The sequence below is a fragment of the Panthera onca genome, chromosome C1, assembly GCF_046562875.1.
Source record: "Panthera onca isolate mPanOnc1 chromosome C1, mPanOnc1 haplotype 2, whole genome shotgun sequence".
NCBI lineage: Eukaryota > Metazoa > Chordata > Mammalia > Carnivora > Felidae > Panthera > Panthera onca.
In genome coordinates, this window is record NC_138346.1 from 203,920,036 (window position 1) to 203,948,010 (window position 27,975).

At 47.2% G+C, this 27,975-nt stretch overlaps 2 protein-coding genes and 1 long non-coding RNA gene across 7 annotated transcripts; 1 reads left to right on the forward strand and 2 right to left on the reverse strand.

The window, feature by feature from the left end:
• Window positions 1-3,259: 3,259 nt before the first annotated feature.
• On the reverse strand, window positions 3,260-8,120 carry RPL11 (ribosomal protein L11). Its single transcript, XM_060624637.3, has 6 exons — window positions 8,025-8,120; window positions 7,099-7,249; window positions 5,310-5,416; window positions 4,946-5,077; window positions 3,769-3,879; window positions 3,260-3,338 (listed from the first exon to the last, which is right to left on the reverse strand). The coding sequence occupies exons 1-6, from the start codon at window positions 8,028-8,030 to the stop codon at window positions 3,309-3,311; spliced, it is 537 nt and encodes a 178-aa protein (XP_060480620.1). The 5' UTR covers window positions 8,031-8,120; the 3' UTR covers window positions 3,260-3,308.
• A 26-nt stretch (window positions 8,121-8,146) lies between these two features.
• Window positions 8,147-19,835, forward strand: LOC132672511 (uncharacterized). 5 transcript variants are annotated; one of them, XR_013557680.1, is made up of 5 exons: window positions 8,147-8,378; window positions 10,829-10,958; window positions 12,538-12,620; window positions 12,857-12,913; window positions 19,623-19,835. It is a non-coding gene; the product is annotated as an uncharacterized LOC132672511 (long non-coding RNA). The 5 variants fall into 5 exon arrangements; XR_013557682.1 differs by lacking the exon at window positions 19,623-19,835 and adding an exon at window positions 18,813-19,615 and having other exon boundaries at window positions 8,147-8,399; XR_009607549.2 differs by lacking the exon at window positions 19,623-19,835 and adding an exon at window positions 18,813-19,615.
• On the reverse strand, window positions 10,608-27,719 carry LOC132672510 (elongation factor 1-alpha, somatic form-like). Its single transcript, XM_078452219.2, has 7 exons — window positions 21,631-27,719; window positions 18,444-18,623; window positions 18,049-18,345; window positions 14,522-14,672; window positions 14,179-14,435; window positions 12,432-12,666; window positions 10,608-10,882 (listed from the first exon to the last, which is right to left on the reverse strand). Exons 1-7 carry the CDS (start codon window positions 21,772-21,774, stop codon window positions 10,761-10,763), a joined length of 1,386 nt encoding a protein of 461 aa, XP_078308345.1. The 5' UTR covers window positions 21,775-27,719; the 3' UTR covers window positions 10,608-10,760.
• Window positions 27,720-27,975: the final 256 nt, after the last annotated feature.

Below are 27,975 nucleotides of genomic sequence, written 5' to 3' on the forward strand. Positions count from 1 at the left end.
GATCATCACGTGTTTTTAAGTTATCTGGCATAAACACAGTCCTGTGGGGATTGGTATTTTCTACCAACCAGCTCAAAAACCATAACATATCCATATACATACACCATTCTGAACAATGTTGATCACATCTTTAAAAAGAACCCTAGACTACTCTTATCTGGATTTTGATCTCCCCCCTTTGGTCATCCTATGTGGAAGAAAATGCCAAGCACTCTGGTACAACTTAAGCAGTTTCCCCGTTTCTGCCCCGATTCCTTTTAAAAATCTGTCTTGCTGCAGCAATTATAATCTTCAATGGTAGGCTGCGATCTGGCCCTTCACTAGCCTGATCTCATCTACTTACTACTCACTGCCACTTTTGCTCTCTAATTAGTCTCCTTGTTGCTTCTCAACCACACTCGTACCTTCAAGCCTTTGCACAGCTGGCTGGCCCCATCACCTGCTCAAGTATCAGTGACCACCCTGTATCCATCCACATAGCTACCTGTACAATTATCTTGAATGGTAGAATGTTGGACACCCCTGACCTATAGGCACTAATACCAAGAGCAGCCCTATTTACAGGGATAATTGAAAGGCCTCCCTCATAAATTTTCAAATACCCCAGAATGGGGAGATTACTGTCCTGGATTGAGAACTCTGTCGTAAACAATAGTTGCAGGAAGAGAACATTCACTCAACAAAGTAGCATCCAGTATTTCTTGGCCTGGTACTGGGATACAAACAGATGCCTGCTAGAACACAACCTTATTCTGAAGACAACCACAATGTAACATGGGGCAGAGGGCAACCTAATGTCAGTCCATGTTTTCATGGACAGCAGCTGAAGAAATCAGAAAAACAACCACACAGCAAGAACTTCACAAAACTAAATTTATTAAAGAAATTTCCTTAGGTATTATGTCCTCCCTCCCTGTTTTGGCATTAGCATGTGGGTAGTTCCTAGGCTTTAGTGTGCACATACAAATCACCTACAGATCTTGTTAAAAAGCAGATTCTAATTCAGTAGGTCTGAGGTGAGGCCCAAGAGTTTTAACAAACCCCAAGGGAACAGTACCACTTAACAACAAGTGAATAGATGCCAACTCAAACTGTTGTGAATCTGACAACAGTCTGACATCCGTTTGGAAGCCAAGCTTCTAACCAGGACAGGGGGCAAGCTTTCTGAACACCGAAGCTCTAAACTGGTTAGAAAAATCTCCCTACTTGCTCCAGGGCACATGTTCCAGGACTCACCCAGAATACCACTGAGAGCTGGGACTAAAATCCGGTCAGATCACTAAACTCCCAAGAGTCCTTTTTCTACTAGGCCAGGAGCCCAGGCAGTTTCATTTTAAAACGGGAAGTCATGGGGTACGTGGGTCGCTCAGTTGGTTAAGCATCTAACTTTGGCTCAGGTCATGATCTCACAGTTCTTGAGCTCAGGCTCTGCACTCTCTGACTGCCCCTCGCAGGATTCTCTCTTTCAAAAAGTAAAAAAAAATAATAATAATAATAATAATAATAACAACAAAATAAAATGGGGATTCAACTCAACTGAATACACAACATGGCAGGACCAAATCAAGGATAGGCAGGTTTTACTGCTAAACAGGAACATAAACATAAAAACATACAGATACACGGCAAATGGCTAACAGTAAAGTGCACAAGGACGGTGGTGGCATTAGAGGGCCTTTCATTTTCTACATTCTGTATTTCTGGAACCATCTATCTTTTTAAAGTAGGCTCCATGCCCGACATGGGGCTTGAACTCACGACCCTGAGATCAAGGCGTGGTTGCTCTATGACTGAGCCAGCCAGGTGCCCCTCTGAATTGTTTTATTTAAATGAAACAAGCATTATGCTCTCCATCTCTGTACCATATTACTGACTTGCCATGGCAGCTAGCACCCACGAGCACTAGTTAGCTACATATTCACCAACAGTTTGTTCTCACATGTGTATTCCAGTTGTAGTTGTTATTCTCATTATAGAAGTTAGGACAAATCAAGTCCTCCCCTATAAAAATGAAGCTGAACCACAAGAATCACTCCTACACAAGTTTCACTGTTTACAAGGTGATAGCCCTAGCCCTAGAGTCAGACTGAAAAGTGAAAGCATACTGATAAATTTTAAGTGAAACAAAAAGTATATGGTAACACGTTTCATGATTCTCCACTTTAAGCAACTGTATCTGATCTCACTAAGATTTTATTATCAGGAATACAAAAATAATGTTTTCATAACAATTTAAAAACACCAAATAATCTCTGGGTTTTAAAATAACTACAAACGCAGCTAACAAATTAGAACCATTTAATGGTAGTGAAAAGGTGGCCTGAGAACAACTGAACTCAATAGTCACAAGTAAGTTATTGAACTAAATTAACATACTCAAAATGTAAACCCTAAATTGAAAATTATGAACCATCAACCAAGTACTGTGTCTAATGGTCAGAGAAATGGTGGCTTTTGAATGCCACTGCTTCAGTGACATGGAAAAGATAAGGAAATTCTACTTTCACACCAAAGGAAGAGCAAACTTTGATAAAAGGTAACATTTCTCATATACCAAAACACAAAATTAACCCTTTTTGAGCACTGTGTGCCTGGTACAAGTCTAAGTATTCTAGACGTATTAAACTTTAATCTTTAACCTCTGAGGGCTATCACTTGCCACCATGATACAATTGAGAAACTGAGGCAGAGATTAACTAGTTTAAGGTAACATAGTGGATAAAAAGGAGGACAGGGAATCACATCCAATTTGGCTCAAAGACCATTCTCTTCTCTGCTTTTATTGCCTTAGCAACCCTATACATCCTCATTTTAAAGGAAAACTGAATCTGAACAGTTAAACCAAAATTTAATCCCAAGCATCACACGCCAAAACCTGTGATTTCCTTCAACAGATGCAAGTGCTGGTATAATCTCTAGTGAAGAGCAGAATTACTGAATAGAGGGAGCTTCCTGAAACATGGGAGCCCTGCATCCCACCTTTAACCAAGGCTCTATATTCAAACCCCAGCCCCAATCATACCCTCCCCTCTAACATCAGTTTCCACGTGACTACCGTACCACCACCACAGCCTAATAACAAGGGTATGGTGAGCACAGGCAATGCTGCGGAACTCAGGCTTCGATCTGCCAGGAAACACTGGCATCCAGAGGACGACAGGGTTGTTACCAGCTATTCCCATTGAAGCTTTAAGTGGCTTGAGGTCCAGGGACTTGAATATGGCCAGGCTCCTTTCACAGAACACACAACAGTAATATATACATTTCACTGAAAAGTTTTTATTGGCCTTTTGGATAGAAACGGGAATTTATTTGCCAGGAAGGATGATCCCATCATACTGAAAGAGAAGAGATTTTATTTTTTCACAACAGGAGGCAACAGCAAAGATTGCAGCAATGGCTAACGCTTGAGACTCCAAATCTGACACATGAATTCAGCTCTGAATCCCACATCCCTTCTAGACTGAACAGGAAGCTGGCCAGTTTTAACAACTACTACATTGTGCTCAAACCGTGCTTGACCCTGAGAAAAGGGGGCTGCTATTAAAGCCATATTCCTCCCCTTCCAACGACCTGCATTTACGGGGGTGGGGAGAAAGCCTGATTCTGGGTGTTCAAACCACCAACCCTGGAAGCCCACGTTTGCCAAGTTGCCCAAATATACTACCTTTAAAGAAACTACCCACCAAATGGTGCTGGATTTTGCACCCCCAAATCCCAACTCCAACACCACATTCCACCACTTCACCTGAGATAAATCAGCTTTACCTTCTGTTGGAACCAGCGCATGGCCTCCTCTTTGCTGATTCTGTGTTTGGCCCCAATGCAGCCTGTCCTGCGCTTCTTGTCTGCGATGCTGAAACCTGGCCTACCCAGCACCTGTCCCAGGAATAACCAACAGTCACCTAGCCAGCTCAGAGTCAAGAGTACACGGACAAGACTCACACATTTGAGACTGATCATCAAGAGTCATTTGGTGGCCCAAGCGAATTCTGGAGCAAGAGACCCACGATCTCAGGGTCTCATAAAACTGTTAGCAGCATCCAGGACAACATACCACACTTTATATCTGCTTTGGAGGCTGGAACTTGCAAGCACCTCCCACCCTCCCTGCCTGACTTCCAATGGTAGCTAAGGATTCTCCACCATCGCTCCCCAGTCTCCAAAGCACATTTTTAAAAGAACATTAAATTAAAAAAAAAAAAAATCTTACTATAATATATACATTATAGAAAATTTCAGATTCTGAGAAGCACAAAGAAATAGTTATTCGTTTTTTCTGCTTCAGTTCAAAAGTGCTTCTTAAAGTCTTGCTTCTCCCAAACTTCCTGTGATCACCTGATTCTCCTTAGCATTTGGATATTCAAATCTAATGCGGGTGCTGCCATTACTCAGGTTCCACACTAGTCAGGACTTCTGGTTTTTGCTATTTAGTTTCATGGTTGGACAAACACACAAATGGTCATTTGTACATTGAAATCCCTATCCTGACTGAGCAAACAGCCACATCACCAAACATGTATCTACATCCTCTGGATGGAAGCCACCCTACCTTCCCTAAGGGAAGGAGCTGGGAAGGAGCTGGGAAAGAGCGGCCTTAGTTAGTACAGCCAACCCACACGCCAAATACAGCACCAGAACTCACTCAAATTTTCAATTCAGTGGGTGGAATAGTTCCTTCACCAGCCTCTGAGTCGTAATGGTGCTTGTTAGATCCTAGACTATAATCTTCACAATAGCAGCATCCTGTCTATCTAGTTCAGTGTTGTATTCCTACACCTGCCACAGATGAGGCACATCTTCCCGAGGGGGGACAACACAAAGCAGACAACACTCAAAGCTTCAATCCAACATCGTAACATCAAGATAGCACATACGAAATAAAGGAGTAGGCAGAGTCTACTCTCCTCACAGACCAGGAGTGGAAAAGATTAAATATCCATACCACATAGAAGTCCAGGCCATAGATACCAATGCTTGGGTCATATTTGATCCCCAGATCGATGTGCTCCTGGATCCCAAAACCAAAGTTTCCAGTATCGGAGAAGTTATTTTTTCTTAACTCATACTCTCGCACCTAAGGAGAAAAATGCAATTACACCCCGTGTCAACTCAAATTCTCCCAAAATTACTAGCTTAGTCCACAACACTCAGCACCCCAGAGATACGATTCGATTAACTTGATCATGGATAAAATCTTATTTTCCCACAACACAAATCACGTCACAACTGGAGATTTCGTAGAACTTTCCCAACATGTAAAGGGCACAGGAAAACCCAGAGAAATCATTCACAGACATCAGCCTCACCTTTAGACCTTTCTCCAGGATTTCTTCTGCCTTGGCCCCACGGACCGTGCAGTGGACAGCAATCTTTTCATTTCTCCTGATACCAAAGGATCTAACGGTGTATCTAGCTGCAGGTAGGGAGAAACAGGGAGTCAGGTATCACACGTCCACCCCACTCACCTCTTCCCCAGAACATCATCTCCAGGTCTAAGAGACATGAAGCATCCATCCACATCCTAAGTGGTGGCATTCTAACCGGTGTCACCCACATCTGTTTCATCCTTAACACAGAAAATAGATTTTCCAATTCCAAGTCACTCAGTCGTAACTTCAGCAACTAAGAGCTTCCAAGTCATAATGTCGAAGTCTCAGGAGGGGCCAAGTACACGGCCAGAATAGGCCACTAGAAAGGAGTATGACCATTGTGTTCTAAACAAAACATTATTGATAGTAACTAACATTCTCTAAAGTCTTATTGTAATATCCTCCTATCACAGATGAAGTTCTGGGAGGTTAATGTGCCCCAAATAAGAGGCAGGCTCTGAACCCATGAACTTGCCATATTCCAGTATCCTAAAGCAATGAAACTTCAAAAACAAAAAAATCAACACAGTGGTAGTATCTACACTGGGCTTGGCAGGCAGCAGGCATTTCACACAATTCATTCACTCTATCCATCACAAGCTTATTAACATCCCCTTCAGGCCGATGAGGAAACTGAGACCCAAAAAGGCCAAAGTCAGACCAGCAAGTGATGGAGCTACGAGCTGAACCCCATTAGTCTAGGTACACAACCCTGTGTTTTACATTATTTTTTTTCAAGTTTATTTATTTTGAGGGGCGCCTGGGTGGCTCAGTCGGTTAAGCGTCTGGCTTCAGCTCAGGTCATCTCACGGTCTGTTGGTTCTAGCCCAGTGTCGGGCTGTGCCGACAGCTCAGAGCCTGGAGCCTGCTTCGGATTCTGTGTCTCCCTCTCTCTCTGCCCCAATCCCGCTTGCACTCTCTCTCTCTCAAAAATAAACATTAAAAACAAACAAAGCTTGGGGCGCCTGGGTGGCGCAGTCGGTTAAGAGTCCGACTTCAGCCAGGTCACGATCTCGCGGTCCGTGAGTTCGAGCCCCGCGTCAGGCTCTGGGCTGATGGCTCGGAGCCTGGAGCCTGTTTCCGATTCTGTGTCTCCCTCTCTCTCTGCCCCTCCCCCGTTCATGCTCTGTCTCTCTCTGTCCCAAAAATAAAATTAAAAAAAAAACAAAAAAAAAAAAAAAAAAGTTGAAAAAAAAAAAACAAAAAAAAAAAACAAAGCTTATTATTTTGAGAGACAGTGCAAGTGAGCACGCGCATAGCAGGGGAGGGGCAGAGAGAGGGAGAGAATCCCAAGCAGCACATGGAGCGCGACGCAGGGCTCGATTTCACGAGATCATGACCTGGGCAGAAATCAAGAGTCTACTCCTTAACTCACTGAGCCACCCAGGTGCCCCACACAACTCTGTTCTTAATGCAGCCCCTAAATTCTAAATGTGAATCAAGCCAAATACTATTTACCGTATTCCCAACATTTCCACTCTGTCTGTAAAATCTCTCCCTGGACCAGTCCTAGCTTCATCCCTCCTAACTTAAAAACCTGGTATCCCAACACCCAAACCAATTTTGAAACGAGGATATGTCTGGGGTACTGTAGGAAGCCAATGCTTTTGAGGGATACCAACTGTCACTTGCAAAACGGGCCCTCAACAGGCTGGAAACCAGGTAAATTAGGAAACACCCAGGCATACTCGGCCACCGGCCCTCTCCCCTGACTGCCACTGCTCACCTTTGGAGAACACAGGGGTCTGGCCTGTGAGCTGCTCCAGCACCTTGGCTGCCCTGGTCAGTCTGTCTCCACTCTCCCCCACACAGATGTTGAGGCAGAGCTTGCGGATGCGAAGTTCCCGCATGGGGTTCTCCTTTTCACCTTGATCCTGCTGCAACACGGGAAGCGCAGCAGTCAACGCACAACCCCGCCACAGCTGCGAGTCCAGCATTTGGATACACAGCATTTCCGATCTCTGCTCATCCCCATTCCTAACGAAGGCCCTAAGGGTTCAAGAAAGTCTGGGAGGCACCAAGGCAGGCAGCGCGGGATCTGGTCTCTTCCTCGACGCACGGAACGGGTGAATGGAAACTTAAGAGGACGGGTATCGGGAGTTAAAATTACAGGCAGTGGATGAAGCCCAAGGGACTCAACGCGTAAGGTGTCGGAGCGCGTCCCCATTATAAAGCTAATGCGGGAGAAAATTGAATCGAAAAGCTGGGGAAACGGGAAACACGTGGTTGTGCGACGTCCCCGTTCCCTTCCGAAGCAGCCCAGCGGCTGCGGCAGAAGGCGAGCGCCTTCCCCAAGCGGACAAACAGGCTGAGGTTCCCCAGCGCCGGGGAGGTCTCAAGTCCTCAGAACGGGCAACAGGTCCTGACACCGCGTGCCAGCCCCTCCGTTCGCTCCGCTCGCCCTCCCTGCAGCCTACGGGCTATGCTTCTGAGCCCTCCCGGCGCCTGCTCCGAGCCCGCTCCTGAGAGAGCGGAGGGGAGGCGACAGGGTTCAGCTCCGCGCCCTGCGCCCGCATGGCTCTGCCAGTTTCGGCACGGCCAGCACTGCGGGCTCCCTTCTCCTCCGGCCGCGGACGAGGCAGCTCCCGCGGGCTCGGCCGGCCGTGGATGAAGGCGGATGAAAGGAAGCAAACCGAGGGCTCAGCTACTCACCGCCATGGTGGAGGACAGGAAGAGAAAGTGGAGCTTCCGGCCCAGGGCCTTATGGGTCAGGAGGCGGGCTCTTTTCCCAGGCTAAAGGGAGAGCCGAGGAGGAGCGGGAGGGGCCCGAACGACGCGACGCAGCGTCCGGCGAGGCCTGGTGGGCGCTGCCGGCAGCCGCGGGCGACGCCGGCAGACCCCCGGGACCTGGGTTTTCCAAAAGCGGTCTTTAAAACTCCCGAACGGACTTTTCATTGAGCTTCCGGTCTCCGTTGACGCTCTTCCCTCCCCCCAGTCTCCGGACCTGGTGGTTCTTGCGTGATGAGACTTCCAGAACTACATGAAAGCAATTATGCCAACTGTGACGTAAAAAATTTATTTTATTCGGTAAAAATGTAAACAAATGGAATGTATACAATTAGAACAGTGGTGGCTTAAGAGTCCTGAGCTGTGGAGACAGGCAGCTGTGCTCCTATCTCGGCTAGCTCATCGCTCTGCGACCGAGGGCAGGTTACCAATTAGACCTCTTTCAGCCTCAGTTTCCCTCGGCTTTAAAATGGGTACCTAGGGGCGCCTGGGTGGCTCAGTCGGTTGAGCGTCCGACTTCAGCTCAGGTCATGATCTCGAGGTTCGTGGGTTCGAGCCCCGCGTCGGGCTCTGGGCTGACAGCTCAGAGCCTGGAGCCTGCTTCCGGTTCTGTGTCTCCCTTGCTCTACTCCAACCCCCCTTCCTCTCTCTCTCTTTCTCCTTCAAAAACAAACGTTAAAAAAAATTAAAAGATAAAATGGGTACCTAGATCATATGTGGTTGTTGTGAAAATCAAAGGTAATTGCGTAGGGCACGCAGTAAGCTTGCAATACGAGGTTGCTCTTAATATAAACCCACTGTAGCCAAGCAAACTTACACACCCCGCCCCCCCACCCCAAAATGTGTTAGACACGGTGTATAGTCAAGAGTCAACCTGCAGTCACAAAAAGGGCTTGCAAGATCGGTCTCTGACGAAGGCTCCAATCGCAAACAGTAATAGAGCTTCCTGGTTTACACTAAACCCTCAACATCGGGACTCAAGGGGCTGCCAGGATCCACAACGGAGGTAGAATCTCGAATCGGTCAGTTTCTTTAACAGGAATAAATGGACAGAAGGCTTTGGTGGCAAAAGAGACAAGCCTATTTCTGCTGCCATAATTCCCTTCTCCCACCGCTACAGGGGAGGTAAAATCCCCCAGGCTCTCCTTGTTTCATCCAGTAGGGACAAAGGGGACTTCTGGGAAGCTGGGTTGAGGGAGGAGAGTAAAAAAGACCCCTCATCCCCCTCCCCCCCCCATCAGTCACCCCTGCACCCTTGAGCTTCCTCCAAGCACCCACTAGCTAGCTCAGAGCTGAGGCCTCAGTCAAACCTCTCGCAGAAACCAAACCAAGGGAGGGGCGGCTCCAAAACTTGGAGTAAAGAGACAAGATGCTTTAATGCAACACATGATCCTGGATTTTCTTTTGCCGTGAAGCATGTTTTTGGAGTAACTGGTGAAAGCTGAATTAGACCTGCAGATTTCAGAAGTGGACCCATGTTAGTTTAAAACACCCTCGGGGCGCCTGGGTGGCTCAGTCGGTTGAGCGTCCGACTTCAGCTCGGGTCACGATCTCACGGTCCGTGAGTTCGAGCCCTGCGTCGGGCTCTGGGCTGATGGCTCAGAGCCTGGAGCCTGCTTCCGATTCTGTGTCTCCCTCTCTCTCTGCCCCTCCCCCATTCATGCTGTGTCTCTCTCTGTCTCAAAAAATAAAACATTAAAAATAAAAAAAATAAAACACCCTCATTCTGATCACTTTACCTTGGTTATATCAGAATATTCTTTTGGATTTAAGAAATACGCCTGCAGCATTTGCTGTAAATGGCCATCATGTCTGCAGATCACTCTCGAATAATTCAGGGAAAAAATGTGGTAAATAGGATTTGGGGATTCTGGGTGAAAAAAACCTGGGGTTTCTTGCAGCTTCGTAACTCTAAAATTGTCAAGCTGAAGTTAAAATAACCTGAGGAAGACCTGTACCCTGCAGATCTAAAACAGAGCTTGCCCTACAAATCTCAGGGCTCACTACCCCCCTGCCAACTTTTTTCCAACAGAACTTCTCCAGTTCTGGATAGTGCTATCCCAGGATAGTGCTCACTTGCCTCCAGTGCCCGTACCATGTTAATGAGAGTAGCTAATTACCATGCCCAGCAAGTACCAGCTTGCTCAAACTTCAACATCCCTGTGGAGGCAGACATTGTTTTCCCATTTTACAGATGAGCAAGGCACACAGAAGTTTAGTAACTTTTATAGACACTAAAGTCAGGCTGTTTAACACTAGAGTCCTGTTCTAGGAACTGATGAATTTGGCCGGGGCCAAAAGCTGCCCTGGAATTTTCTCTTTACACCTTTTTCTCCCTGTGACCCCAGCTCTCTGGTTCTTGCACCAGTCAGGCACCAGAAGGAAAGCAAGGGGTAGAATTAGACTGAGCACCCCACCTGCTTCCTCCTTGCTTGCAACATCAAGGCCAATAGAGGCAGGGGCAAAAAGTCTTGGTGTGCTTTATTCCCATGCCTCAAGCTCCTCAGCAAAAAGAAAACTGCATTAGCAGGGGGCAGGTTTAAGACAGTTAAGGCAAGAGAAGAGTTAAGTCCAAGGCTTCTCCTTGAGCCCATTCTTTTCCAGCTGTGGCTCCTCCTGGGCTGCTCCTGGCCTGGAAAGGCCTGAAGTAGCTGTCACCACTCACTTCCTGGCCGCTTTCATGGCAGATTTGGTGACTTTGCCACCAGTTGCTGCTTTTTTCTCCACAGCCTTGATGACCCCAACCGCCACCGTCTGCCTCATGTCACGGACAGCGAAGCGACCTAGGACACAGGACATGAAGAAACAAATGGGGAATGCTACCAAGGCATGAGCTAGGACACTTGTACGGGAGGCCAAGTAAGTAATACCCTAAATTATACATATGAGTGCATTTAATTTTCGTGTCTCATAGATCTCCTATCTACTTTATAGTTGGGAAAGCTGGGGGAAAGAAGGAGGTCACTCTGTGATGGTTGAAAACCCAGAAAGTCTCAAACCAACACTTACATTCTTAGCCACTGGACTGTCATCCCATTTCCATAAGTAAAGGTCACAGGGAAAAACTTTGCTTTTGGTGCAACTCACCAACCTACCCTACCAATGCTCCAGCTGCCAACCAACTAGCTCTTTCTCTGTGTCCACCACAACAACCCACAGGATGGATCTCATTTACATTCAGCTGTGAATCTGGCAGATGCTTCTCCTAGGGGAGGGGAGTTCTTGAATGCTCTCTGACTTCAAGTGGTAGAGGGAAAGGCTCATGGCATCTGGCTTCTACCTCCTAGTATTTTTGGCAGAGATAGGAAGTACTAAACCAGCTTTGTAAGATTCATGTGGCAGCCTCTGTGGCCCACCTCTAAAATTAGCCTTTTGAAATTCACACCCTGGGAGACCCTGAAGGCTGGGACTTGTTTGTTTATAAATCTCTATCATCTGTGGGGTGCCTGGGTGGCTCAGTCGGTTGAACAGTTGAGCTTCTGACTTCGGCTCAGATCATGATCTCACAGCTCGTGAGTTCGAGCCCCGCATCGGGCTCTGTGCTGACAGCTCAGAACCTGGAGCCTGCTTCCGATTCTGTGTCTCTCTCTCTCTCTCTGCCCCACCCCCTGCTTACACTCTCCCTCTCTCAAAAATAAATGTTAAAAATTTTTTTAAAAAATCTCTGTCATCTAGCACAGAATAGGCACTGTACAAAAGTGCCTACCCCCTATACATTAGAGTTCAGAACATTCTAGGTTAATTGTTCAAACCTAGCCATGTATAATATACTTGGGGAATCTAAGAAACAGACTCCTAGGCTGCAGCCCTGACCAGGTGAATCTATCAGGGTCTGAGCCGCTGAGTTTAATAGGGTCCATCAGTGGTTCTGATTATCCGCCAGGTTTGAAAACCACTGCACTAGAGAAGAAGATGGAAAAAGAAGATCCCTAATAATCTCTGCTTTATTCACCTCCTCTGGATCAGAGTGTCTTAAATCGATATGCATCCCGATTACCTGGGGATATTGTTAAACCGCAGACTTGAGTTCAGCAGGTCTGGGTGGGGCCTGAGGCTCTGCATGTCTAACCACCTCCCAGGGGATGCCCATGCTGCTAGTCCACGGACCCTACTTTGAGTAACTAAGGCTCTAAAGTGGCCCCTGCCTTGCTGTATGACACTAGACAAAAACCATTTTCCTTTTTTTTGTTGTTGAGCCCCCCTAACCTGGAACTCGGGTCCTTCTAACCAGGTTCTGCAACCTGGCTTGGATGTGACACATTGGCTAACTGGCTCCCTGGAGCCAGGAGGAGGATGGGGCAGCCCCACTAGCCAGGTGCTGTCAGGACTTACCAAGGGGTGGGTACTCTGAGAAGCTTTCCACACACATGGGCTTTCGTGGGATCATCTGAACAATGGCCGAGTCCCCAGACTTTAGGGCTTTGGGATTATCTTCCAGCTTCTTGCCTGAGCGCCGGTCAATCTTCTCCCTGAGCTCTGCAAACTTACAGGCGATGTGGGCCGTGTGGCAGTCCAGAACTGGTGAGTAGCCAGCTGCAATACTGCCAGGGTGGTTGAGAATGATCACCTGGAACCCAGGGTGGGATGGGAGCCGGGGAGGGGATTAGCCAAGCATCCACCAAAGGAGGCAGCCCTGACCAGCCAAGGGGTCAGGCCCCTTGGACACATTTTAAGTCATAGTGAGCATTTGAACGTTTATTGAGTGTACCAAGTTCTGTGCTAAGTAGATCTCATGCATTCCAATTTAATTTTCACAGCAGAGAGCCTGAGTAACTTACCCATGATGGAACAGCAGGCAAGTGGCAGAGCTGGGGGTGAGTGACACTAAAACCAACACACTTGTACGTTATTTACGTACTACTTTTCCCCACCATTCAGAAGATGGATTATAATAGCAGCTAGCTAACTTGTTAGGGGACCTGTTGGCCCCAGGTCAGCTGTTTTACATATCACCGCCTCATTTAATGTTCCCAAGCTCACTACAAGGTAACACCAGCCTCCACATGCACAAGTAAGAATGTGCCAGACTTTGCATCTAGAGCAGCCTTCACATTCTAAGTGGGCCAAGGAAACACCTGAGAGCTCTAACGTACAGATTCCCAGGTTCCACCCATGTCTACTGCATCACTTCCCAGAACCACTGAGAAGAGTGTTAGGAATCTGCATTAAATTATGAGGGTGGGGGGAGGTGCCTGATGGTTCAGTTAGTTAAGCTTCTGACTTTGGCTCAGGTCATGATCTCACGGTTCGTGGGTTCGTGAGTTTGAGCCCTGCGTCGGGCTCGGTGCTGGTAGCTTGGGGCCTGTAGCCTGCTTCAGATTCTGTTTGCCCCTCCCTCACTTGTGCTCTGTCTCTCAAAAATAAATAATAAAAAAAAAATTTTAATGTTTATTTTTGAGAGACAGACCGAGAGTGAGTTGGGGAGGGGCAGAGAGAGGGAGACACAGAATCTGAAGCAGGCTCCAGGCTCTGAGCTGTCAGCACAGAGCCGGAGGCGGGGCTCAAACTCATGAACCATGAGATCATGACCTGAAACAAAGTTGGACCCTCAACTGACTGAGCCACCCAGGCACCCCTGGAATCTGCATTTTTAATGTTTATTTTTGAGAGAGAGTGTGCACCAAGTGCGCGTGCAAATGCAAGCAGGAGAAGAGCAGAGAGAGAGGACAGAGGATCTGAAGCGGGCACTGATAGCGAGCCGATGGAGATCATGACTTGAGCTCAAGTCCTAAGCACCAGGCGCTAAGTCCCAGCCACCCAAGCGCCCCAGGAGTCAGCATTTTTGTAACACTCCCCAGGTGATTCTAATCCACCTGATTTGAAAACTGCTTTAAGACATCAAGACCATACTGTGGAAGCTAAGATCAGCAGAGTACATTGTTTAGTTAAAGGGCAAAGTAGCAAATAAGCTGCAATCAGGATCCTAACCTGGACAGTTGGACTGTACCTACACTGCAGGCCAAGAGCCTAGCATGGAGCATATGCTCAGAGCCCACTTCCTGAATGACCCAGTGGGCCATTCTTCTCCTAGGACAGTGTGGCTGTCTCAGGAGGACACCCCTTAAATGGTCCTCCTCACCTGGGAGACGAAGCTCCCCACCTCTGAGGGCGGGTCATTCTTGCTGTCTCCTGCCACATAGCCCCGCCTGATGTCCTTCACCGACACGTTCTTCACATTGAAGCCCACATTGTCGCCGGGCAGGGCCTCAGCCAGGGCCTCGTGGTGCATCTCTACAGACTTGACCTCCGTGGTGATATTGCAGGGGGCAAAGGTCACCACCATGCCGGGCCTGAGGAAGCCTGTTTCTACCCGGCCCACGGGCACAGTGCCGATGCCTGGGGGACAGAGCAACCACAGCTGTCAGCAGCCGGACCTCCACGAGCCCCCAACCCCAAGCACCCCCAACACAGCATGCACTCACCCCCAATCTTATATACGTCCTGCAGAGGCAGCCGCAGGGGCTTGTTCACAGGGCGGGCAGGGGGCATGATGGAGTCTAGCGCTTCTAGCAGGGTCATGCCCACCATGTTTCCTTCCTTCCTGGTGATCTTCCAGCCTCTGAACCAGGACATCTGGAAAAGCCACCAAATGTGCATCTCACTTAGGCTTGAGGGAGCCTGTCCCAGGTGCCAAACTGGTTTTAACATGAGACTTCAAGCAATTTTTTAATGCATTTTGAGCCTCAGCTTCCTCATCTATGAAACATATCCCCACCTACCTTGCAGGCTCAAGTAAAACACAAAAGGCCACATGCAATCCACCAAGCACAATGTTTGACATGCACTAAACACCCACTAAGTGGTGGCCATTCCTCTAAATCTTGTAGTTGTTGCCCAACTTGAGCCAATATTTTTAGGAAGCAGAGATTCCTAGAGTCTGATTAGCTCTTGGGTCTCATTCCATCTTGTCATTCCACAGATGGGGAAACAAAGGAGCAGAAAAAACATACAGCAGAATTAAGTAAGCATCAGGAGCGAGAATGAAGATACGACTCAAATACTCTAACACTTACACCTTCTGAACACTAGATGTTCCCCAACATCTTAGGCCAGGAGAGCGTTATTGAGTGTGAGGCCTTCTAAAAGGATAACTAAGTATGACAGTACATCGTACGCATGCCTTTTAAGCAGACACTTTATTTACTTCTCTAAAAACCCTCGCCAAAGCTCATCAGAAACGTCATCTTTGCCTTCAGAGATGTATCAGTTAACTGGAAATCCAGGACAGAGGAGGTACAGAAAGAGCCAAGGAGGTTGATGTGAAAGGCCAAGTGAGCAGCCAGCCATCAAGCGGCAGAGCTGATCAGCATGTGGTCTTAGCTCAGGCCTAAGGCAAACTGGTGGAATCCCAGTCACATTTCTCCTTTCCAGTCATAGACCCTTGAGAAAATCCCTAGGCTTTGAAATCTCAGTCTACCATCAGTGTCAAAGCAATAGCAGCCCTTACCTATTGATTAAAGGCAGGACATGGGAGAGGTGCCCTGGCCTTGGAATCACACACAACAATCTCTCAGTCCTTAGTGAGACTCTCAGAAGAGAGAGGAGCAGGGACTGCCGTGGGTGAAAGGGTCGGTAAGGGGGATCAGGGATGGCTTTGGTGGGTAGGGAAGAAGGCTCCAGTCAAGTAAGCCCTCTTCTGTGAGGGAGAAGCAGAGCTATGCAGCACAGAAGCCACACAGAACACGTCTTGCCTAATGGACTAAAAAATGGGTGACTCAAGGAATAAAGCTATAATTTCTGTTAATACTCAACTCTAGTAAGCAGGGGGCGTGGGGTGGAAGGGAAGCAGGAGGCTTTGAAGAACTGTAATAAGCATTTTTATATAAATAATTCAAACATAAAAAAAAAGAACATTTCCTCTTTTTACAGAGGAATAATTGAGGATCAAAAGTAGGTTGCCCAATGCCCAAACAAGAAGTTGATAAGGAGGCCAACGCCCCACTCAAACAGAACCTCATTGTGAGGATAATCTCTTCTATTAGTTTGATGAACTTGGACACTAACTTGGCTCTATGCCAACTCAGAGGCCTGCATAATAAGCCTAGGAGGTCAGCATCACCCCCATCTTAAAAATGGGGAAACTGATGTCTCCAATGTCACAGGTATTTCTTGAGAGTGGAGGCTAAATCCTAAATCTACTGTCTAGTCCACTGACTGCATGTTTTGTTCTTTTAGCATCTAGAACGTACTAGATGCCCAATAAATGCCCGAAGGGACAAGAAGATAAAATCCCCTTATTTCACTAGCTGAACTATGTGCTAATACTTGGGGAATGGGCATCAAAGCTTTAGGTTTCTGTTCTATGGTCATTTTAGAAGAGCCCGCCTTCACCACCCAATATAGAAGAACTCTCTCATTACCATGCCCCCCTCATCCTTAAGTTTTTCTTAGCATTTGTCATCATCCACTATATTACCACCCCCCTGTCTCTCCCACCCGAGACCCAAGACCGCAGTGCCACGAGCAGGGCTGGGTCTCATTCCCCACCACACCCTCAGCACCAAGGACAGTGCCCAGCATGAAAATGTTGAAGTACCATCCAAGTGAACACACTGCCAATGGTAGTTCTAATCTTTCCTAAGGACAGTTGGGCAATATGTGTCAGAAGACTCTAAAATAATGCCCACCCTTTGTTTCAGTAGCAATTTATTCTAATTAAATTATCGAGGACACATGCAAAGATTTATTTACCAAGATGATTATGGTGGTTTTTAACAAAACAAGAAACCATATTCTTGGAAGCTGGTGACCTTGGGCTATTATTTAACTACACTGTGTCCCAGTTTTCTTATTTTACATGGGAATAAAATGCGTTCTTCATGGGGTTGTGTCCATGTAAAGTGTTTAGTCTGGTGTCTGGCACATGGTAATTTCTCAAATACCATTTTCATTTAATAAGGATATGGCTACACTGTACCTCTGTGATCTGCAATATAAAACACCCATTAAGTATTAAACAGGTTTAAATGGCAAAGAAGATTCTAAACAAAGAGTTTCTAAAAAATCACACACAGTTTAAGTCCAGCTGTGAATATCTAGAGAATTGCAAGAAAACCAGGTTATCTATAAGCTATGGGATTGCAGTTTATGCTTCATATCTACATGAAAGGCTCATTGTAAAAATGTTAGACATTACTTTTATAATCAGAAAAAGGTTCTGATATGTACATGTGGAGGAAATGGCTAAGAATCCTCAAGTCAGTTATAGAAAAGGTAGGCTTTAGGCAGTAGTTAGTGATAGATAGCAGTTAGCATTTGAGTTAGCATTTGAGCACCAAAATGCTCAAAAGGAGTCCTTAGGCAGGGAGTATTAATTCCTCTCTTACCCCTTTACTCTGGATGAGGGAGAAAGCTGGGGCTTGAACCCAGGTCTGATGCCAGAGCTAGACTTCCTTTGTAGGGAGACACTCATTTAAGAATTTTAAACTCTGTTAGGTTCCAGGATCCATGAACACAGTGACCATATCTTAGACACATTTATATTGCCCCCACACTTCCTAATCTGCCTTGAGAGGTAGCTTAGATGCTATAGGCATGGACTAGAATTCTAGACTCTGCTGGCACTGCTTAACAGAACTTTCTGCAAAGGTGGAAATATTCTGTAACTTCCCTGTCCAATATGGTAGCCCCATATGTTTGTTGGGCACTTGAAATGTAGCCAATACAACTAAGGTACTGAAATGATTGCATTTGGCTTAACTTTAATAATTTAATAGCCACATGTAACTACTACATTGTACAATGCAACTCTGTGCTTACTAGTTGTATAGTCTTGAGTAATCTCTGTTTATCTGTAAAATGCGGATCAAATTATGTAACCCTTGGGGAAGGAGACCCTGCACAGTGATTGGCCCATAAGCGTGCTAAAAATGCTGGTAATTCCAGGAGAAGCTCAAAGGTTTGAGTGGGAATCTTGCATTGAATTGGCCCTGTCCCAGTCAGCTCTCACCTTGTTGCTGGGTTCTATCATGTTGTCTCCATGCCAGCCGGAGATGGGCACAAAGGCAACAGCCTCAGAGTTGTAACCGATCTTCTTGATATAGGCCTTCACCTCCTTGCTGATCTCCTCAAAGCGTGCACTACTGTAAGGAGGCTCCGTGATGTCCATCTTATTGACTGCCACGATGAGCTGCTTCACACCCAGCGTATAGGCCAGCAGTACATGCTCACGGGTCTGCCCATTCTTAGAGATGCCAGACTCAAACTCACCTACACCACTTGCCACAATCAGCACAGCGCAGTCTGCCTGGCCCAAGTGACAGGGGCAAGAAGGCCCAGCTCAAATTTGGCCTGGGACACCCACTGCCCACCCCCAAAGCAGAGCCAAGACAACTCTAGTGGTACCTGTGAGGTGCCTGTGATCATGTTCTTGATGAAGTCACGGTGACCTGGGGCATCGATGATGGTGATGTAGTATTTTTTGGTCTCAAACTTCCACAGGGAGATGTCAATGGTGATGCCACGTTCCCGCTCTGCCTTCAGCTTGTCCAGTACCCAGGCGTACTTGAAGGAACCTTTGCCCACCTGGTCCAGGAATAGGAGGGAAGACCCCAGGGTCACCCCTGTATCCAAAGCTGCCCATGAACCAAGAAAGAAGTTCCCAAGCGAGTTGAGAGTGAGAGGGATGGTAACAGGGCAGTCAGTGTATGGAGATGCCTTTGAATCTTTCAAACAATAGAATTTATTACTTATATAATTAATTTTTTCTTTCAGAGCATGTTTTAAAGTCAGAGTGATGCAGGGCCAAATGACAGAGCACCTAGGCAGGCATGTGGACCACTGGCACATGGTCAGCAAGCCCTCAACCAGTAGTAGCAAACACATAAGTAATTCTGACCATGGGCTCAGTGCTGTTTTAAGCATTTAACATGGGTTATCTCATTTAATCTCCCAACAACCCAGTGAAGTTTTATTATCTTCATCTTGCAGATAAAGTAACAGAGAAATTAACTGACTGGCTCAAGATCATATAATTAATAAACAGCAGAGTCAGGATTTGAACCCAAAGCATCAGACTCCAGTTCAAACTCTCAACCACTACCTTATGTTAAATGTTAAACCAGTATCTATGGCTGATAATTACTCGTGACACCCTGGAAAAGTTGAGCTTCTTTCAGCACTGGTAAAAATGACACTACCTAAAGGTGGTAGCATATTCAAGTTAGCATGCTTGTTCAGGGAACACTCTACCACTTGCCAGCTCACGGGACCTGGGCATCTGTTCATTTTAGCTCTAATTAGAGGGCGGAGTGGAGAACAAGAAAGACCAGAGACCAGGTGGCACCCCCCAAGCAAACTAATTAGGTTATCAAAAGATAGAATTAGAACCCAGGTGTCCTAACTTTTGTCGCTGTAGGAACGTCTATAAAATCCATTGTAGTTTAGAATATTTATCAGATAAGCAGCTATCAAAGAGCGGTCCGGAGACCCTGATACCTTTTAGAGTTTGCAAGGTCAAAACTGTTATTTATAATATGAAGACATTATTTGCCTCCCCGCCCTCACTCTCTCACCATTGTGTAGTCTTTTCTAGGGGTTACATGACATGTGAAATCACAACAGACTGATGGCAGAAGGTGAGAATCCAGCTGTCTTCTATTAAGCCAGGCGTTAAAGCTATCAGCAAAAATGTAAAACAGTGCCACCCTCCCAACATTTTTTGTCTTGGAAAATAGTTAAGTATCACACTTTCTCTGTATGAAAAATATGTTAACATTAAAGAGTTTATTACTATTATTTTTAAGTGAATTAAGCATTTTTTGAGAGAGAGAGCGCACATGCACGCAAATGGGGGAGAGGAGCAGAGGGAGAGAGAATCCCAAGCAGGCTCCACACTCAGCTTGGAGCCCTACACAGGACTCGATCCCACAACCCTGGGATCGTGACCTGAGTGGAAATTAAGAGTCAGACACTCAACCGACTGAGCCACCCCGGGCACCCCAATGAATTAAGCATTTTTAAAACCTCACTTTCAAATTTGAATATCATAAATATATAATTCACATAAACTCCTTTGGGTGGCTTTAAGAATGTAAAGAGTTCTTGAGACCAGAAAGTTTGAGAAACACTGCATCAGACCATTTGGTTTTTTCTATAACTCTGGTTATGCTTCTGTCATATTGACTGTGGACCAGTCTCTTTCTCAAAGTTCTAAAACTTTCCTTAGCAGCCCCTGGCACATAAGCGCTCCCACAATTCCAACTGTACCCAAGGAAGCCAAGATTAGCAAAATAGCTGATGGCACTGATTTATGACCTATTGCTTTCTCTTTTCCATCTGTTTATACCTTTACAGCAGCTGGTTCTACAGACTATTCCCATCTTGTTTGATGCTTTTTCAACTCTAAGGTTTTCCACCCACCTCCCTGGGTCTCCCTTCTCATTCCCCTGCATGGGCTCTTTCTCCACCCATCCCGGGACTCTGTCCCACATCCTTTCCCACGGCGTGTACCCAGCTCACTCCCGTGGTTTGGTCTCCAACCTTGGTTTCTGTCTTGAGCTCTGGACTCCAATACTCAGCTGCCCTCCTGGACATCAGCACAGAAAGCCCTGTGGACACCTCAAATTTCACACATCTAGAGCAGACTCCAGACCAGCTCTGCTCCTGATATTCACCGATCTTCCAGTTTCCAAAATGAGAAACTTGGGGCTCACCCTCAGCTCTTCTTCCTCCCTTACCCCCTTCCCTACAGCTTACTCCTAAGTTCTGTGGATTCCCCAACTCCAAGTCCCTGGACTCCATCCATTACTCTCCATGCCATGCCCACTGCTGCCGCCTGAGCCCAGGCCACCATCTTTGCTCCTGTGGGTCAAGAGCAACAACCTCCCAACTGGCTTCCCAGCCCCCACCGTTGGGCCCTTGGGCCTGTTGTCCCTGTGTTGCAGCCAGTGTGCTTTTTCTGAAAAGATACTGTCTGATTCTTGTCACTCGCATGCTGGAAACCCTTTAGTGGCTGCAGGGAAAGTGGCCAGGCTCTTTAACAGGGCACTCAAGGCCTACTACACCTGCTGTTCCAATCTCCTGGTGGCTCACGGACACCTGCCCCATTTCCTCAAGGCTCAGAGGAGATTTCTTCCTCGGGGAAGCCTTCAGGGCCTCTCAGGACGCATTCATTGTTCCTGACTGGGCTTCCTACAGCACCCACACTGTTGCTGAGCTTATCGTGTAACAGGAGGGTGTGTGACCAGGAGTTTCTAGGGGGCAGTGCCTGCCAAGTTCAGCATTGTATCCAGGGCCCTAAGGTCCATGGCAGAAGCATGGCAAATAAATCCTTTCCCCTCTTAAATGGCAGCTTTACCTTCGGAGAGACAGCATGGCATCTGTGTCACACTGACATTTAAACCTTGGTGCCATCCTCAGGCAAGCGCTGTCCCCCTTTGGAGCCTCATTTGTCTCACCTGGAAAATGGCAGCCACACCACCTGCCTGGCATGATTGAGCAGGAAAGCGCCTACCAGCCCACAAGAGGCATCCCTCCCAGGGAAACCAAGGCTGGGAAGGAGGGCAGGGAGGCTCAGATAGAGCAGCCTCACCTCCGCGGCCTCCTTCTCAAACCTGTCGATGGTCCTCTTGTCGATGCCCCCACATTTGTAGATGAGATGCCCCGTTGTGGTGGACTTGCCCGAATCCACGTGGCCGATGACCACAATGTTGATGTGGGTCTTCTCTTTGCCCATGCTGGGAGCTGCTCAGAGAGAGGAGAGGTGTGCTCAGTGCATGAACTGACTGCCTCCTGCCCCAAACTCATCTTCCTTGGGACCGGGCCAGCTCAGCCGGCCGAGGGTGAGGTAGAAGAGGAAATCAGTTCGCCGAGGGGGCAGAGAAGGGGCTTTCCCCACACCTCACACCTGAGGATGCTCTGGTCTCTCCCCCAGCCCCAAGGAGGACATGCCTACCTCCAGAGCCCGGAGGAGCCCCTGGTACCTCCTCACACCTAGAACAGACCAACGGGCACTGGTCCCCACCTCCTTTTACGGAGGACTTCTCAGGCCCGCCCCTGAAATCCCGTGTCCCTATTGGCTGGCTGGGATGTGTGGGAAAAACACACACCCATCTCACAGGGGGTGGGCTCTCCCTCTCCAGGTTGGGAGGAGGATGAGCCTGCTGCGCACCCAAAGGAAGCTCCTCTGGGCTTTGAGATGCTGATTGATACCCCCTTCCCACCACCTCTAGGACCCTAAAAGTGGGCCAAGGGTCAAAGGCAGGCCTGGGGTGGGAGGTGGTCCGTGGGTAATCAGGCCTGTGTGTTTGGGGGGCGGGGGAGCGTGCATAGGAAAGGGTGGGGAAGAGAAGGATCAAGTGGCTGGAGCTCTAATGTTTTACCTGTCTGCCTCCTGGATCTTCTTGGGCCTCAAGAACCACATGGATTAAAAAAAATTTTTTTTTTTTAAATTTTAAGTAGGCTCCGCACCCAATGTGGGGCTTGAACTCATGACCCTGAGATTAAGAGTCGTATGTTCAGGGCACCTGGGTGGCTCAGTGGGTTAAGCATCCGACTTTGGCTCAGGTCACGATCTCGAGGTTCGTGAGTTTGAGCCCCGTGTCAGGCTCTGCGCTGATGGTGTGGAGCCTGCTTGGGATTCCCCATCTCCCTCTCTCTCTGTCTCTCTCTGCCGTTCCCCCCACTCTCACATTCTCTCTCTCTCTCTCTCTCTCTCAAATAAGTAAACTTAAAAACACTTTTAAAAAGAGTCACATGTCCGACGAACTGAGCCAGCCAGGTGCCCCTCTTAGGACAAACCACATGGATTCATCCCTGCCTCCGGCAGACTGCACACAGACTGACTTGTGGCAAACCCTGAGTGTGGTGAACGAACGCAGAATGGCCACTACCTTTAGGCCCTGAGCCCTGTACGCACCATCACTCTTATGCTACTGCTATTTCTACCTGGGACATGAGGAAAATGAGGCTCAGGAGCCGGATCCCTTGGGAGAAAGTAGCAGAACTCAACTTGACCCCAGAATCTCAGCCAGAGTCCAGCACTGCCTCTCAGTGAACTCGTGCCTGAATCACTCCCTGCTCATTTCTGTGGTCCCAGCACTGGGTCGTTGAATGAATATTTAGGGTAGGACATGGGAAGAAGATGAGCGAGAGGGGCCAGTCTCCCACACAGAAGGGCTGGCCCCAGCATTGAAGATCAAGCTACCAGACTGTAGTCTGAGGCCGGGACAGTGCTGGCATCCTCCAGAACTTCTGGAGCCACCCGTACATCAGTTCCTGAGAAGTAGGCTCTGTGCCTGGAGACCAGTTAGATGCAGGGAAAGGTGGCAGAAAGAACAGGCTCCCGAGAAGGCCAACCTAATAGGATTAGAGTCTTGGCTCTGCCCCTCTCTCCCAGTGGTCCCTTAGTCCCTCTGAGCCTGGGTGTCCACTTACCTCTGAGTGTTGTGGTCTTTCAAGATCAGCTCCCACACTCATAAATCCTGATGATGCTGATGACTGGTCCTTTAAAAAAACTTATGACAAAGTAAAAACACATGGGGACGCTCTAACCACACGCCACAGATTAACCTGGTCTTACAACCAGGGCAGCTGGGAGCCTGGGGACAGCTGGAGGGTATTCTTACTGGCCCCTCATCTTTGGATACAGGTGGTGGTAGAGAAATGATTTGCGAGTGGTTGGATCGTGTAGCTAATTTCGCCTCCATCTAAGCCTGGCTTTTCGCTAGTTATGTGGCATCTTGGTGTGTTAGCAGTTTCTTAGCCGTAAGTCCCATGAGTTCGTAAAAGGCAAAGTGAAGCCCGTGGGATGGTTCTGTGCATCACCCCTTCCGGGACTCTCAGTTCCTGCTTCTGAGGATCTGTGGAGCATTGGGAAGGAAACTGGCTTTGGAATCCAAAGACCAGGCAAGTCTCAGCTCTGCCACTTGGTGGTTTGCTCACCCTTCCTCCACCTCCTCTTCATTTTCACCGGGGCGACCTTACTCTCCCTCTCTTCTTGCAGGACGGAGGGGAGCTTCCTCCCCATGGGCGGCAGCAGGACTTGCCAGGAGACCAGCAGGTCCCTCAGCAGCCCCACCAGTGCATAGCCCAGGCAGCTCTCAATGTGTGGAGGGGCGCTCAGGAGCCAGGTCTGAGGGACTATCCGGTCTAGACACCCCACAGAGTCACCAGGGTTCTAGTGGTAAAGGTATAAGGAAGGGATGAGTCGGGGGAGAAGGGAGGGTTCTAAGGGACCCTGAGCCATATAAAGAGACAACTCAGAAGAAGGCTTTGGAGCCAGAGAGACCTGAGTGGAAATCCTGGCTCCAGCCCTTACTCGGTGGGCAATGTGGACCAAGTTGGTTGCCTCTCTGAGCCTCGTGTGAAATGCAGATAATAATCCCAGCTCACATATATTGAGCACCTATCACACCCAGGTCTGTGCTGAGCCCTTTACATGCATTTTTCCACTTGCCCCTAGAAAACACCCTCTGAGGTAGGGAGTAATATTAATAACGGATCAGGGGATGAAGTCACAAAGGGTGGAGACAGGCATTCTGAGAACGCTTGAAATTATTATTTCACAAGGTTATTGGGAGATTAAATGGTATAATTTACATTTGTTAATTATTTTCACCAATTTTATAGGCAAAAAGGAGAGAGCTTAAAGCAATTTTGTTTTACATTTCCATAATTACCAAATACTTTTACAAAGTAATGGTTTTCTCTATATATTTGCTTGCATGGATTATCTATTTTTATCTTCTGATTCTTCATCTACTGGGGATTTGTTGTCTACTCCTTTCCTGAGTGATCAGAAGGCTTCAAGCTGTAGGACTGTCCTGTTCAATATGGTAGTCACTATCCATATGTGGTGACTTAAATTTAGATTAATTAAAATTAAGTAAAATTTAAAATTCAGTTTCTCAACTATAATGGCCATATGTGAAGTGCTTAAGAGCCTCCATATTGAACAGCATGGATGGAAACATTTCCATCATCATAAAAAGTTCTATCGGAGAGCACTGCTCTCAGAGAAATCAAGTCTGGCCTTCTGAAACCTTGAGATTGAACCATGAAGCCAGGAGCTCTGGTTCCAGGGCAGTCACTGATTGGCTGGAGTGCCTCTCAGAAAAACACATACCTCTGGACCCCATCCCTTCCCTATAAAGTGTGGGAAGAGGTTAGACTAAGTAATATATGAATGTCTTTTTTTTTTTTTTTTTTGAGAGAGAGAGAGAGAGAGAACACTAGTGGGGGATAGGGGCGGGGGGGGAGAGAGAGAGAGAGAGAGAGAGAGAGAGAGAGAGAGAGAGAGAGAAGGAGAGAGAATCCTAAGCAGGCTCCACACTCAGCATGGAGCCTGACCTGGGGCTCGATCCCATGACCCTGGGATCATGACCTGAGTCGAAATCAAGAGCTGGATGCTCAACTGACTGAGCCCCCCCAGGTATCCCTGCATGAATGTCTTTTAAGCTCTGACCTTCTGGGCTCAATTCTGGGAGCTCTGGATTCAATTTCTGGTCATTTCTACACTAATCCCTTTGAGAACTCAAACTTCTCAGTTGGCCCAGTCTTTCCCTGCAACAGAAGAACTTTGATGAACTCATTGGCCCTCTGGCAGTTACCTACTGAGTATTTCTGAAGGGACAGCATCTGCTTGGATGTGGCCAAATCTGGGCCAATCAAAATCTCTCTATCCGGATCCTGGCTTAGGGATTTAGGGTCAGTTAGTGAGTCTCTGCACATGGTAAAGACTGTAACTTGAGGCAGTTGGTGGTGGCTACAATGGTGGAGAAAGCCAGTCTAGAGAGAGAGAGAGAGAGAGAGAGAGAGGGAATCAGGGAGACAGAATGAGAGAGAGACAGAAACACAGCACACCTTCAGGGAGAAACAGGGAGAAGAATCCCCATTTCAAGCTCTTAGAATCTTTTTTTTTTAATGTTTATTTTTATTTTTGAGACAGAGAGAGACAGAGCATGAGTGGGGGTGGGGCAGAGAGAGAGGGAGACACAGGATTGGAAACAGGCTCCAGGCTCCGAGCTGTCAGCACAGAGCCTGACACGGGGCTCGAACCCACAGACCGCGAGATCATGACCTGAGCTGAAGCCGGACGTCCAACCGACTGAGCCACCCAGGCGCCCTCAAGCCCTTAGAGTCTTTGAGACACTCCTGAGTCTTTGTCATAAATTTCCCCCACTTCCTTCTTTGCTAATTAAGCTCCAGTTAATTTCTATTGCTTGTCGCCAAAGGTTCCTATCCCCTGGAGGTGAAGGCAAAGGGGTTTGGTATATTATTGTTCCGAAAAGTTGAAAGAGTTTTCAGCTGAAAAAAAAAGGGAAAGCTAAACAAAAATACACCCACACGCAGGCCAAGAACAACTAAAAGGAAAACACTCATCAGTTGTTAGTTTGACAGGTGTTTCTTAAGCGCCTATGCTGTGTCCAGCGCCTTAAATACTTTATCTAATCTTCACAAAAATCCTTGAGAGGTAACGCTTTCCCCATTTCAAAGGGAGTTGAGACACAGCGAGGTTAAGGGACTCATGCAAGGACACACAGCCGGTCAATGGCAGAGACACGGTGCATCAGGGTTTGGCGAAATGACAATAGGTCGTGTCTTACCTGCATAAGCACAGCTTGTGAGTGAGGACGTTTCCTGGGTGGGGACCCACTTGGCCCAGAGAGTAAAGCAAGCCAGAAAGATCACACGAGGTATGACTCAGTTTTTCTGGCTACAAAGAACACAGCAACCTTTCCACAGTTGGAAGTAGGGAAGGGTAGATCGGAGAGCAAAATCCTCCCAAACAAAAAGCACTTGTAGTCTCAGTATCTCTTATTTTCCATCCTGTTAAGATTTCTTTTATAAAAAGCCTTCCCAGATTGGGTAAAAATTATTCTTGATTCTGTGGAAAACGTTAGAGGGGGTAGGAGAGGGAGAATCAATCCCCAAATCCGTTCCGGAATTAAGAGTTTACTTTGGAATTCCATCACATTCATATACAAAGATTTGTTACAGATCCATAAGAAGAGGCCCTACCAACACGCATATAGGCAAATTGCCAATAAACCAAGAAAGAATATTAAACATTTTGAGGAATCAAAGAAAATCAAATTGAAGTAACGTACCGTTTTTTACCTTCGAGGTTTTCAAGCATGAAAAAACTATAAAAAACGTTGGGGAGATGTGGGAACATGGGCACTTTCTTTTTTTTTTTAAGTTTTATATTTTAAATAATTTTAATAAATTTTAAATTTAAAAAAATGTTTTAATTTTAATAATTTTTAAAATCTCTACCCCCAACGTGGGGCATGAACTCATGGCCCTGAGATCAAGAGTCACGTGTTCCCCCAGCTAAGCCAGCCAGGTGCCCCAAAATGGGCACTTTTCATACTTTGTTGGTGGGCATTTCAGTCAATATAAACTTTCTCCAGGGCATTTTGGAAATCTGAATCTAAAGCATTGAAATGTGTATCCTTTTCGCTCAATTTGATTCTAGGGATTTATCAAAAGGAGGTACAATTTTGGGAGCATTCTTTCTAGAATTATTTATGACAGTGAGGGCCTCTGGGGTGGGCTGAGGCTGCCACAGTGCTGAGGACCCTCACAGGGTTTAGGGCAGCTGCTGCTGTTCAACTGAAGGAGAAATAGTTCCACAGATTAGCAGCTGGTATCACCATTCTGCATATCTGTACTGCTGGGTTTTTAAAAAAAAAATTTTTTTTTTTAACGTTTATTTATTTTTTTGAGACAGAGAGAGACAGAGCATGAACAGGGGAGGGTCAGAGAGAGGGAGACACAGAATCTGAAACAGGCTCCAGGCTCTGAGCGGTCAGCACAGAGCCCGACGCGGGGCTCGAACTCACATACCGCGAGATCATGACCTGAGCCGAAGTCGGCCGCTTAACTGACTGAGCCACCCAGGCACCCCTGTACTGCTGGTTTTAAGCACACA